The sequence below is a fragment of the Chanodichthys erythropterus genome, chromosome 15 (genome assembly GCF_024489055.1).
Source record: "Chanodichthys erythropterus isolate Z2021 chromosome 15, ASM2448905v1, whole genome shotgun sequence".
Classification (NCBI taxonomy): Eukaryota; Metazoa; Chordata; class Actinopteri; order Cypriniformes; family Xenocyprididae; genus Chanodichthys; species Chanodichthys erythropterus.
The window spans coordinates 1,076,790-1,089,237 of NC_090235.1; the positions used below are offsets into that span (position 1 = coordinate 1,076,790).

A 12,448-nucleotide genomic window follows, 5' to 3' on the forward strand; every position below is an offset into this window, starting at 1 on the left:
ATTGTGCTCACAGACTACAATCAGTATCACACAATCAGAATACTAATTTGATAATATCAACGAAGAAGACCAATGTAAACATCAAGCTTTAGTGCTACAGTACTTTAAAAGCAACACTGTACTGTTGAATATAATCCATTGCAACGTTCTCTCTTCATTAAAAAAACAGCACACAATTTTCCTCTCTCAGTCTCTAGTTGACATTTTTTGCTTATGTAACACTCTTGAGGGGGGAAAAAAACTTATTGTAGAGCATGGAAAATTGCAAATGTCAATTTGTCTTCCACTCTTCTCTCATCCCTCCCACTACCTATCTCTTTCTTACTCTCGATGGTCCAAACAGACCTGCAATCTAGGAAAGTATCTGAGGTAACATGTCAGGATGTTCCAATGAAATGTTCCATGTACACAGATAATGCGTTAACACCAGAATTACAAATTATTAATATGAATATAGAGCATAAAAGAAACATAAGAGTGTTTTTGTCTATATAATGAACGTCAGTGGAGTCCAAAAGAACATTAACTTTTAACTTTTAACCATTAACTTTTGTTTGGATATTTTTCAGAATAATTTTGTGTTTAACAGAAAATTTTGGGTAAACTATCCTTTTAAAAATTCAATTGTATTAAATGGAGATGACTATTACATTCTTATTGATATTTGAAACCATAATTCAAATATTTAAAGTCAGCGTGAAATGACAATTCACCTATTTTCAAAATGCATGTTTGATCATATTGTGAACATCTCATCCATGCAGTTTTCAATTTTTGTGACTTCATAACTTTTATTCAATGTCAGATTTCTCCAATTATTTAGTGTACTTAAACAACCCCTTTCTTACAACTGACATGCAAGCAGGGCTGCGCGATTTATCGCAGGATACGAAAAATAATATTGAAATCATGCTTAAACGCGATTATGAGATCTCAAAGGCTGCGATTATTTTTGTATGCGCAGCTTGTCAATGAAGTTTGACTCCAAATGCTAATGCATTTTAAATGGATTCTGACTATGGATTTCCTGGAATGACACTTGTTATCTTCTTCTGTGGCAGGGCATATTTGGAGTTTCTGCGCAAGAGCGCCCTCTGGCTTTCAGATGGAGAAGCATTTACTACTGATCACAGAGCCGTACAGCTCTGACAAGTTGCGCATAAAACAATCACAGCCTTTGCCAAAACGCATGCCATAAAATTTGTGATAAATCGCAATTTATCGTGCAGCCCTATATGCACGCTTGCATTATGGCTGCACAACGTTGATTTCTCCTAGTAGGTGACTTGTCAAAACAATACCCGAGTTTGAGTACTAGTGGTTTATGTTACCAATAACATTTAAAAAAAAAAAATTGTGTCTCTTATATGTATATAACTAACATGTAAATTGGCACACAATATTATAACCTTTGACTTCAAACAATGTGTGTATACTGAATTTAAAAAAATTCATTTGAACAGTTAGCCTAGGGGTATTAAATAACATTAACCTCTTCATTTAACATTTCACGAGTCTTCAACAGTGAAAACTAGGGGTGTAACAGTACACGTATTCATAACAAGCGGTTTCGGTACAGGGCTTTCGGTTCGGTGCACGTGTGTACCGAAGCATTACATTGCAACATTGTAGCCCAACCCACCATTAACCACCAATAATCGCAATAAGCTCTGCGTTTTATTACTTTCGATAAGAAACAAAGTGTCACCCTTCAAATTCTGTCCACAAAAATCACGAAATTTAAACAGAAAATGCCGTTTTGGCGTGCTGTGACGTCACAGATCACTGTACAGGCGTCTCAGTTCAACCGGCAGCACGAGTGAATGTGATCATCTCTTCCTCTTTAATACTAGTTACTACTTGTATTAACTACTTTAATAAACATGAAAGAACATCTGAAGGTATGTTGAAAGATACAGTACAACTTACTGAAATGGTCATATCTCATATAATTGCTCAGTGTTTCAACGGGCGAACGACATCAATGAATGTTTGTAAACAATATGTCATGTAGCATTTACCTCAGAAAAGCCATTCAGTATCCAAAGTTTGTTAGTTCGCTAGATAAATGAAATCTTTCTCTTACTATATGCACTGTATTAGTCTATATAATCATTATATTTTACTTAACCTTTTAGTGATGTCCTGATTAGTCAATTTAATGAAGGTTTAAATAAATCTGTGAAAATGATTATATTTCAACAAGGAACTGTAGATAAAAACATTTAGAAGTTAATGCAAAAGCTGCCTTAGGTGCAGCTTACATGTTTGCATAGGCCTACAATTTGTTATTTGAGTGTGAGTTGATTATTTTATCTAAAAATAAAAAGCAGTTGAATTTAGGCCAATAGTTTGGGCTCAGTTGTTAACCTTTAATATTATAGTAGCATAATGTTCAAGTAAGGGCTCCCTACATAGTTTATAGCATTAGCAGAGTTACATTTTTTATCCTTAAACTTTTAGTTATAATTTAATTTAATATATTTAAACAAAAACACAATTTGTTCAGTAAACCACTGTTTAATTAAAAACAAAAAAAACAAAAGGTTTCCTCCCCACCTGCTGTACCGAAAACCATACAGAACGATGACTTCAAAACCAAGGTACGTAGCGAACCATGAGTTTGGTCTACCGTTACACCCCTAGTGAAAACATAGATCGTCACTCAGCTGGCTCAAAATAGTTTTTAATAGAATGAGACAAAAAAATCATGCAAGTCTATTAACCGTCATTGTCCTATTGCCACATACACTATTTGGTTGTGTCATGGCTCTCTGGTTTGCGTCAAGAAAAGTTTGCTGACATGTGAAGGATGCGGGCTTGAAGTTGCTTGTTGTAGTTACTACAGTACGTGCTCAAGTACTCAATGGCTTCCGACTAGTAGGCCTAGTTGAAGTAGTTGACTAGTAGAATAGTAGTAGAGACTAGTGGTTGAAGTAGTTGACTACCTAACAAGCCCTAGCTCGCATTCAGTTCTGCCTTTATCCAACAACTATCAACAACCGATAGATAGAAACAAGCCCATGCGCTACATTTTATTCATTTTCAATAATCTGTTTCACACATCACAATACAGAAAAAGATCTGCAAATACTTCCGTTTCAACGGGACTTTAAAATGCACAAGGGGCAAAGAACGTGTAGAACTTTGCAAATAACCGGCGTTCCATTTTCTGTGGCTGCAAATTGCACGTAGGCCTGAAAATTTGTTCAACAATGCAGCCATTGCTCTTTATGTAAGAGACTACTCAACATTTAAGCCAGCTCACCTCATTTTAAATCTGATGACTTAGTAACCTGAAGGCAAGTGTCATTCTAAGGTCTGCTGAATAAAATCCACACTGGCACCCATGTGTTTATTTATAAATAGTACTGAGATGCTGCTTGGCAGGGAAGCTGGCATGAATGTCTTTGGCAACAGGGATGGAGTGTGGGTTCACAGCAGTATCAGTGCGAAGTCGAACAGACATATAGAGATGCCAGACCTGTTGGATTAACCGTGCCAGCTCCATGCACCCCACCCATGAGACCTGCTATACTGTTGTACAGTATGACCCACTAATAGATATGCTGCCTAAAGTAAATCAAATATTTGGGCCAATAACTGCACTCAGTGCATTGAGAAAACATTAGAGCAGATCATTTGAAAAACTGATCATTTTTTCATTCACAACCTTTTCTGATTAAGCCTCAAGATTTATTAATGTTTGTTTATAATAATAATAATAATAATAATAATAATATTATTATTCACATCGATATTAATATAATATACTAACAATTTAATCATTTTATTAAATTATAAAAGTATATTAAAAAATAAATTCATATTATATCTAAAATGTAGCACAAATATAGAATTACTTTTGTGTGGACAAGCACACATTAAAATTACTATACTGTGTTTGGAATTCAGCAGATATTCCAAATAATGCATGCAGGGACAGAAAATTTATTAAAATGGGCATGTGTGTCAATTCCAAATATATATATATATATATATATATATATATATAATAAAATAAAAAAAAACTTTCAAAAAATATGTTCAGAATGGATGTAATGCATATTTTTAGTCAGGAACAATGCGTTTAAACAAGTTTCAATTGTTGAATAACATTTCAAAGTGTTTAAATTCATTTTTTTTTTTTTTAAACACCTCTAATTTTATTTCTTATTGAAATCTGCAGTGCCTAACACATTATTACTTTGTGGTTGTGTATTTTATTCATATTAATTTACAATAATTGCATTCTAGTAGCCAGGGGCCTGTTATTTGTACGTCGCTAACTCAGTTAACTGGATTTGATTGATGATGATTTGGCATGATCTTGGATTGTTCAACGCTCATCCTCAGGACTTGCTACCATAGCAACAGGTCCGTAAGCTTAAACCTGCTCATGAGCAGGCTTATTTCATGTAAACAGGATTAGATTGCAACTTAAGCGGAATTGATCCTAAAAGGTGCTCTAAGTGATGTCACGCGTTTTAGGCCAAAACATTTTTTGTCACATACAGCAAACATCTCACTATCTGCTAGCTGCCTGTCCCCTGAACACACTGTAAAAAAAACACGTTCTTTGTAGTCACCACAAGCTCCGAAAACGGCAACAAAAACAAACTGGTGCAGCCTGGACCACAAAACATAATAAACATGCTCCAGCCAATAACCGACAAGAATGATTTTAAATGCGTGTTCATGACTGTTTCAGGAAGCACGGAGGGGAGGGGGAGGAGGAGGAATTAGGGTCTAGCTAGCCTCTGTTTTGTTTGACAACACTTCGAACATCAACAGGACGTTACTCCACCCAGGATCACTTAGAGCACCTTTATAATCTGGGGACAATAATTTAAAATTATGATAATTTACAAATTAATTTGAAAATATTTTAATGTTGTGTAGTCTATAACACTATAGACACAGCCAGTTTTATTCATTGAAAGATTTATTCTTGATGGAATAATTACTTTACAATTGTATTGGAGTCTTACACACATGCTGTACAGTTAATCTGAACCATGCATTAATTTGAGTGGTGACATTATGGGAGTGGCTTGATGCAGCGCAGGAGATGATCTTGATTTTTTGGGAATCATGTATAAAAAAAAAAAAAAAAAAAAAAAAAACAACCCCCCCCAAAAAAAACAAAAAAACATTCCCAACCACGCGACACCATGGTTAACACCGTCAAAGATACAAGACATTGGAAAACATTAGATATGGACTATAAATGCCATTTGTGCCACACATTATATTGATAAAGATCATCCAATATCCTCTTTATGTTTTAGAATAAATATATCAAAATATCTATAAAAACAAAATTTTATAAAATACTTCAGATAAAGGTTTTAGGATAGAGTTGATTCATTCATTTCCACTGGCCAGATAGTATTTTTATAGTTTTAAACAATTCAAATCAAATTTATGCAGTTTTGCTGATGAGGTGAACATATCTTTTAGGAAGTTTATAGGCTAATTTTAGTGGAAACAGATCGGACTACTTAATTATTGCAGTGTAAATACAATTGTCTGATTCGTCGTGTCACTGACAAAGTATTTAAAAAAAACATGCAAATCTTACCGTTTTCCTCAAATTATATCCTTCAAATACATTGGTAACTGTTTGAAGATCCTTCACACGACATCAACACCTCCTGCAGCTGCGGTTATACAGTAAGATATTATCTTTGGACCTCTTCAAACTGGACAACGGACCGTATGACCACCGAATCCAGCAGTGTCTTCCATAACATCCAAGTTAAGTGTGCATCACTGATCGTCATTCTCGAAAGAATATTTTGTTATAACATCTGCAGTTTAGTTTAAAGAGGAATTATTGTGCTCCCAGTGCTCCTCGCTGTAATTAAAACATCATATCACTGGAAAAGTGATCGAAAGTAGCACATCTACTATCTCAATTCATATCACTTGTCTCCAGAATGTGCGTACGCATGGCTCAAAGTTTGCTTAAAGGTGCGCACATTGTCCCGTCAAGTTTGTTTTTACACATCACAACCTTTGCGTGGGAACTGCCATACGCACGTTTCCAGCCCCGTTTTGTGCGTACGCACACTTTATAAATGACCAAAATAATCTTACTGTCATCTGAACAAGTAAGTAATATGTCTGCCACTTTTGTTCTGGCCAACTGAGGGAAAAAAAGCATTACAATCACGCTGCCAATGGTGATTAAAATCAAACGATCGATTAGCTTGGATCATGTCAAACCGTGCAAATTATATTTATACTATTTATACTTTGTGCTCAAATTGTTAATGTTAACAACATCAGCATTGCGTAACTGTATTTAGTGCGTGTTAGCGTTACCTGTAAATTTCGATTTCTGTAGCCACTCTGCAGTTTTCTTTTGCTTTTGACTACGGGTGAATCCAGTTGTAACTGATGTGATTGTCATTTGGATCTTTCTGGATTACAATCCGCCATCAAAATGATAAGTTTAATTTTTGCATCTGCTGTGAGAAAAGGCTATACATGATCCGCCACCTGCAGCATCCTCCACATGACATATAGCCTACTAGCTGGGACTCCTTTATGGGTGTACTCACACTAGGCGCTCTGAATCGTGCCCGAGCATGTTTGACCCCCAAAGCCCAGTTAGTTTGACAAGTGTGATCACTCCGTGCCCTGGCGCGGTTCGTTTAGCCGGCCCTGGTCCGCTTGAAATCGGTTGGGCTCAAGCGCGGTTCGCATGCAGTGTGAGCGCTAACCGTGCCAGAGCACTGAACAGTTGCTCCTTTTGTGTGCTCTACTGCCATCATTATGACAGCAAACATCTTTTTTACTACTTTGATAATACCCTTATTAATTCATGTAATTAATTTGAGTGTTTTTGGGTTTATAACAGGAATTATATACAGGAATTGTAGTTTGCGAGTAAAGCTGCAAATTCCTCCATTATCGTCAGCTGCCTTCGTAATAATCCTCTGATATGCACTATTGAAAATCGCTGCAACGGCACAACTTATAAATAGCATATATTAGGCAGTATCTTAGCGAAAGTGCATTTCTTCGTGTTTTCTTCCATTCAAAAAGCTGCATCGTATATGACGTAAGCTTGCTTCGGCCTGGAACGTTAAGTGCAAGTGGGACAATCGCACTTGGGCTCGGTTCAACGCAACCGTGCCTAGTGTGCGTACACCCTATGTAAACAGACGTGACGTAATAACGCAAAGACGAATGGCTGCATGCTCGAATTTCCCGCGGAAACCCACCAGTACCACCCGAATTAGAAAACATTATTACAAGCTTAACGTTGTGAATCGGGCTAAGGTAAGGAGATCGTTTTGAACACTGGCTAGTTATGTACTTGCTCAAATTGATAATCAAACTGGATCATTTTTAACCAAAAAAAAAGTTACCGAATAGAATAAGAATAGACAAAAATGTATTATTTATTTAGCTTAAATGTTTTTTATTTCATATAAAGACATTCATTGCAGTTGCACCACCTGACTTTTCAACTAATTTTTTACATCGAACAGGCTTCTACTTAGATACCTGTATTAGCTTTTGCTTATGCTAGCAAGTTCATACATATAATTTTAAATTCGATAAAGGGGCTTACGATTAAATAGCATTTTCCTAGTTTTACATTCCTTGTACCACCTGACATGGAAAGTGTACCAACCTAAGTAGCTATTTGAGAGAAATCCACAAACTTTTTCACTCTGCCACAAATATCAACTGGGATCCTCTTGATGATGCATTATTATGCTTACTGTTATCATCTTTTCATGCCATAATAAAAGACCCATGTTTGCAGTTGTGCCACCCTGACACGAGAACATACAAATTGCTGGACAAACATTTTTCAATTACCTCAGCTTTAAAACTACTGATTTTTATAACATTTGTTTATAAGAAAGGTTTCAAACATAAAATTATTTGGAGGTTTAAGATACCGAAACACAAAATAATATTACTTGAATGTACTGAAAATGTATTCAAACCAAATAGGTTTTAACAGAATAAATGATACATGTAATGAGTTTATCAAATTATTTTAAAAGGAAATAATGCACTTGGACACAAAATGCATGTCATGTTATTGACCCATATACAAGCTGTTGTGGATTTCTAGAAACCAGAATTTTGTCTTAATCATGTTAATGTGTTTGCATGACTGATTTATAATCAGAATGTCCAAATTCCAGTTAATGCAAGAATATTCTTGTGCATATAAACAAGGTCAATGTGTGTGCACTGCACATCATCTGGTGTTCGGAAGAGATCGTCGCCTTGTTAATTTAAACACAGTGTGCCTAGAAATGTTTACCGAGAACAAAACTGGATCAGTGACATGCTTAATTCAACTGTAATGTTTTACTGCACAGACGCTGAAGATCAGCAAGTGTCCAACAGGTTATGTAGTTCCATAAGTTTCCAACAGTGTAGGCAGCTCTAGTGTCAGCGTCTGGCAGGATAAATACCATTGGCCCTCACTGGGAGCTCCATACGGACAGGCTACGCGGGCGCTAACACTTGCTCGTTGATGCTAATGCTCATTGACAGTCTCTGCTGTTATGAGACCGCAGTGGCAGATGGCTCTCTTGTACCATGCATGGAAAGGATCTAGGCAACTTTAGCGAGAAAGTGCCCTAAAGAAATGATCAGAGGTTGGTTTAAGAGGTTTTAAAATAAACATCCAGACAGACTAGTGTGATTGCATGGTTCAAAGACTACATCTGTGCACGTGTTTGTGAATGCATCCTGCCTTTCGGTCTTTATTTCCCTCTCTCACTCAGGTTGAGGATGTGAGTGCCAGGTCTTGGCAAAAACAACAAAGAACAGTAACAGCCTTTTCTCACAGCATGTCCACTAATTTCAGCTAAGCACTAACAATGCATGTTTCAATTATTATAATGATTGACCCTAGTTTAGCATAATAACAAAAGAGACACAGAGCATAAACAGAAGAAGGTACAGTTTCTACAGACTTCCACAACAGTCAACAATACTTTTCAACCAAATGAATAACTATGAAAAGATGTTTGACTGAACTCTCCAAGTCAATATAAAACACTGTTCACAACACAAAATTTTACTTATGTAATATGACACATTTCGAAAGGAATCAGGACATTCATTGACAATGTTGTGGGCAGGATTCGATTTTAAGAACTGATAGACTGTAAAAAGTGGTGTATGTGACAAGTAGTCGGAGGTGAAGGGTTTGAAAAAAAAAAAAAAAAAAAAGGTTTAAAACTTTTTTTTTTTTTTAAATGCAATTAATGGTTCACAATAATTGCAACAAGAACAGTATATACATAAAGCAACTTCAATTTTGATTTTGCGCTGACTTTAAGGTAGTGGTCGACTGATAATATCGGCCAATATACACTCCAAAAACATAAGGCTTAAGATTTATGCATTTTAATTAATAGCAAAATTCCATCAAATTGAATTGAATAGGCCTATTCCTTGCATATTTTATCTGAATAATTGATTATTCAATTATTTAATTAAAATATGTTAGAATTATTCAGTTCAATGGAATTTTACTATTAACTGAAATGCATAAATCTTAAAGGCTTAATTTTTTTTTTGGAGTGTATGGCATTTTTAAATCACAATCACAAAATACATAAGACCTTTGTTCATCTTCGGAACCCAAATTAAGAGTTTTTGATGAAATCTGATGGCTCAGTGAGGCCTCTATTGAGAGCAAAGCTACCAAAACTCTCAAGATCCATAAAGGTACTAAAAACATATTTAAAACAGTTCATGTGAGTTCAATGGTTCCACCTTAATATTATAAAGCGACAAGCATACTTTTTGTAAGCCAAAAAAACTAAATAACGACTTTAACAATATCTAGTGATGGCCGATTTCAAAACACTGCTTTGGACCATTACAAATCGAATCAATGATTCAGAGCACCAAAGTCACGTGATTTTTTTTTTTAGCAGTTTAGCCGTTTGATAGGCGATCCGAATCACTAATTCTACAAAAAGATTTTTGAAATCGGTCATCACGAGATATTGTTGAAAAGTCGTTATTTTGGGTTTTTTGCCACGCAAACAGTATTCTCATCTCTTTGTAATATTAAGGTAGAACCACTGAACTCACATGAACAGTTTTAAATATGTCTTTAGTACCTTTATGGATCTTTAGATTTTCGGTGGCTTTGCTTTCAAGAGGCCTCACTGAGCCATTGGATTTCATCAAATATATCTTAATTTGTGTTCTGAAGATGAAGGAAGGTCTTACGGGTGTGGAACGACATGAGGGCGAGTAATAAATGACATTATTTTCATTTTTGTGTGAACTAATCCTTCAAGTTCTTGATTTCAAACTATACTGCACTATATCCAGTTTGCTGCTATGTCACTGCATGTAAAATTAGCCCTACCTGGTATTTTTTTTTTGAGAAAATAAGTTTCCCAGTGCACAAAAACTTGCCAGATTACTGAGTGCACTGTTGTTTATAGAGTTTACCCTTTTATTCATATTTTTAACCATTTCTTTTTTAAATATTCTATAATCAATTACATAAGAAGTTTCTAACAAATAAATACATTTATTTTAATCAAGTTTATATTATATATATATATGAATGAGAGAGAGAGAGAATTAGATGAACAGAGCTCTACATGGAAGGACAGACTCAACTACAAACTGCACTGCAGTAGCTATAAAAACAAACTAAAAACAAGAGAACTGAATTTGTTAAATGACTTGATCATTCACAAGCCCATTTTGAGTGTACCAAACTGCTTGATCAGATTTATCATCAGAGCCTGTATGCATGATCAGCGTCCTTTGTTGATGAAAGATGCATGCAGTGATGCCATAATACATAAACTTAGGGAAGTCAGCCAAGTACAGCGGTTTAAAGCTCCTTATGCAAATGAAAATTTCCTGCTTTACATAGTCATTAGTTTGGCCCAGCCTACAGTAGTGAGATGCAGGTCAATCCCACCAATGTGACAATTTGGTAGACATGCAGCAAAGCCAACTGACCTCATCTTCACATGCAGCATAAAAGAACATTTTTAAGGACCGAAATTTACCAAAATGCTGCTAACTGAAATTATATTTACAAAAAATGCCATTAAATTGAAGAAAAATAAGACTTTAGATTAGAATGAGGTTGTGCTTTTGTAAATTTTCTCTCATTTACATACATTTTGTATTGTATTGTCTGACTAGAGCTGTCTCAAGTATTATGCAAAAAATTATTTACATAATTCATATGTAAACACTGTTGTTGGGTGATATTTTTAGAGACCCATTTCGCTGGATACAATATTAAACAACATATAAGTTACGGTTTCAAATGTTTGAAGAACATTTTATACTCCTATTTGTCTTTGAAAGCTCTGATTCCAACAGGTCACAACAGAAACGACCCACAAAGCAAGTCTCTGTTAAATGCAGGAAAGGCGGGCATTTACAAAGATTGTATAATAATAACTCAAACATGTACTCACCATTAGCACACAAAGGAATGATGTGCAGAAGCAGGACGCTGGACAGCACCATTGACTCCCAACCATAGACGGTAAAAAACAACGTGCGCCTGGAATTCATCATGACTCAAACTGTTTTCAAAAACACTTAAACTCAACCAGCTGGATCTTGTATTTAAGATATAGTCATAAGGAAGATATTTTGGAGACTTTGGGCAATAATCCTGGATATAAATCTCCTTAGTTTGAATGCGTTCGAAGCGCACTACTTCATGCCAACTTCGGATCTTGTCTTCAGATGTTATTCCTCTTTGGTTGAGATTCAGGCCACCTTATGCGTCGCTAGGGACCCGTCATCTCTTATCCAACTCCAACAAGATGCTAAGACATTTAAACGTGTCTCACCGGCAGGCATCCACCACTAACTGCGGTTATTCCAGCGGACGTCTCGCACACACGCTTAACCGCGCGCAGCCCACAGCTAGTTTTATCAGTCAGTGGAACTCACGGTTGATGTGAAGTCATCTGCGCATGCGCATCATTACCGACACAAGTGCCCTGATTACTGAACTAGGGAGCTGATTGAGACACACCCAATTTGCCATGTCTGATAAATCACTGAAAAAGTCAGTCAGCTCAGGAGTAAATAAATATCGCTTTTACTGTCCCCAAATGCAGATTTACTTTTAAAATATAAATAGAAACCGTTTCATTATGCCTAATTACAGTTAAACTGTTTGGATTGAGATTCAAAAAATGATGCAGGCGGGTCCTACGAACAAAGCATCTGAAATTGGGTCACCCATAGACGCCAGTCCACACACAAACATTTTTGTTTATTCGTGCTGAAAGGAGGGACACTCCTTAACAACAGTAACATAGCGATTACATTATTAAAATCAGAGCATTGAAATTACATTTTTACCAGTGTGGTTTTAGGATTATTTATATAGAAATATATTAAGATTTTGAACTTTTATTTTATTTTTGGATTTTCAGTTTTCATTACGTTA

General features: G+C 35.8%; 1 protein-coding gene across 1 annotated transcript in view; it reads right to left on the reverse strand.

Annotated features, from left to right (window-relative positions):
• Nucleotides 1-11,530, reverse strand: part of cspg5b (chondroitin sulfate proteoglycan 5b) — a 38,867-nt gene extending 27,337 nt beyond the window's left edge. The window contains exon 1 of the mRNA XM_067361487.1: nt 11,457-11,530. Coding sequence (XP_067217588.1) covers nt 11,457-11,508 — 52 coding nt within the window. The 5' untranslated portion in view covers nt 11,509-11,530. The remainder of the gene's footprint in view (nt 1-11,456) is intronic.
• Nucleotides 11,531-12,448: the final 918 nt, after the last annotated feature.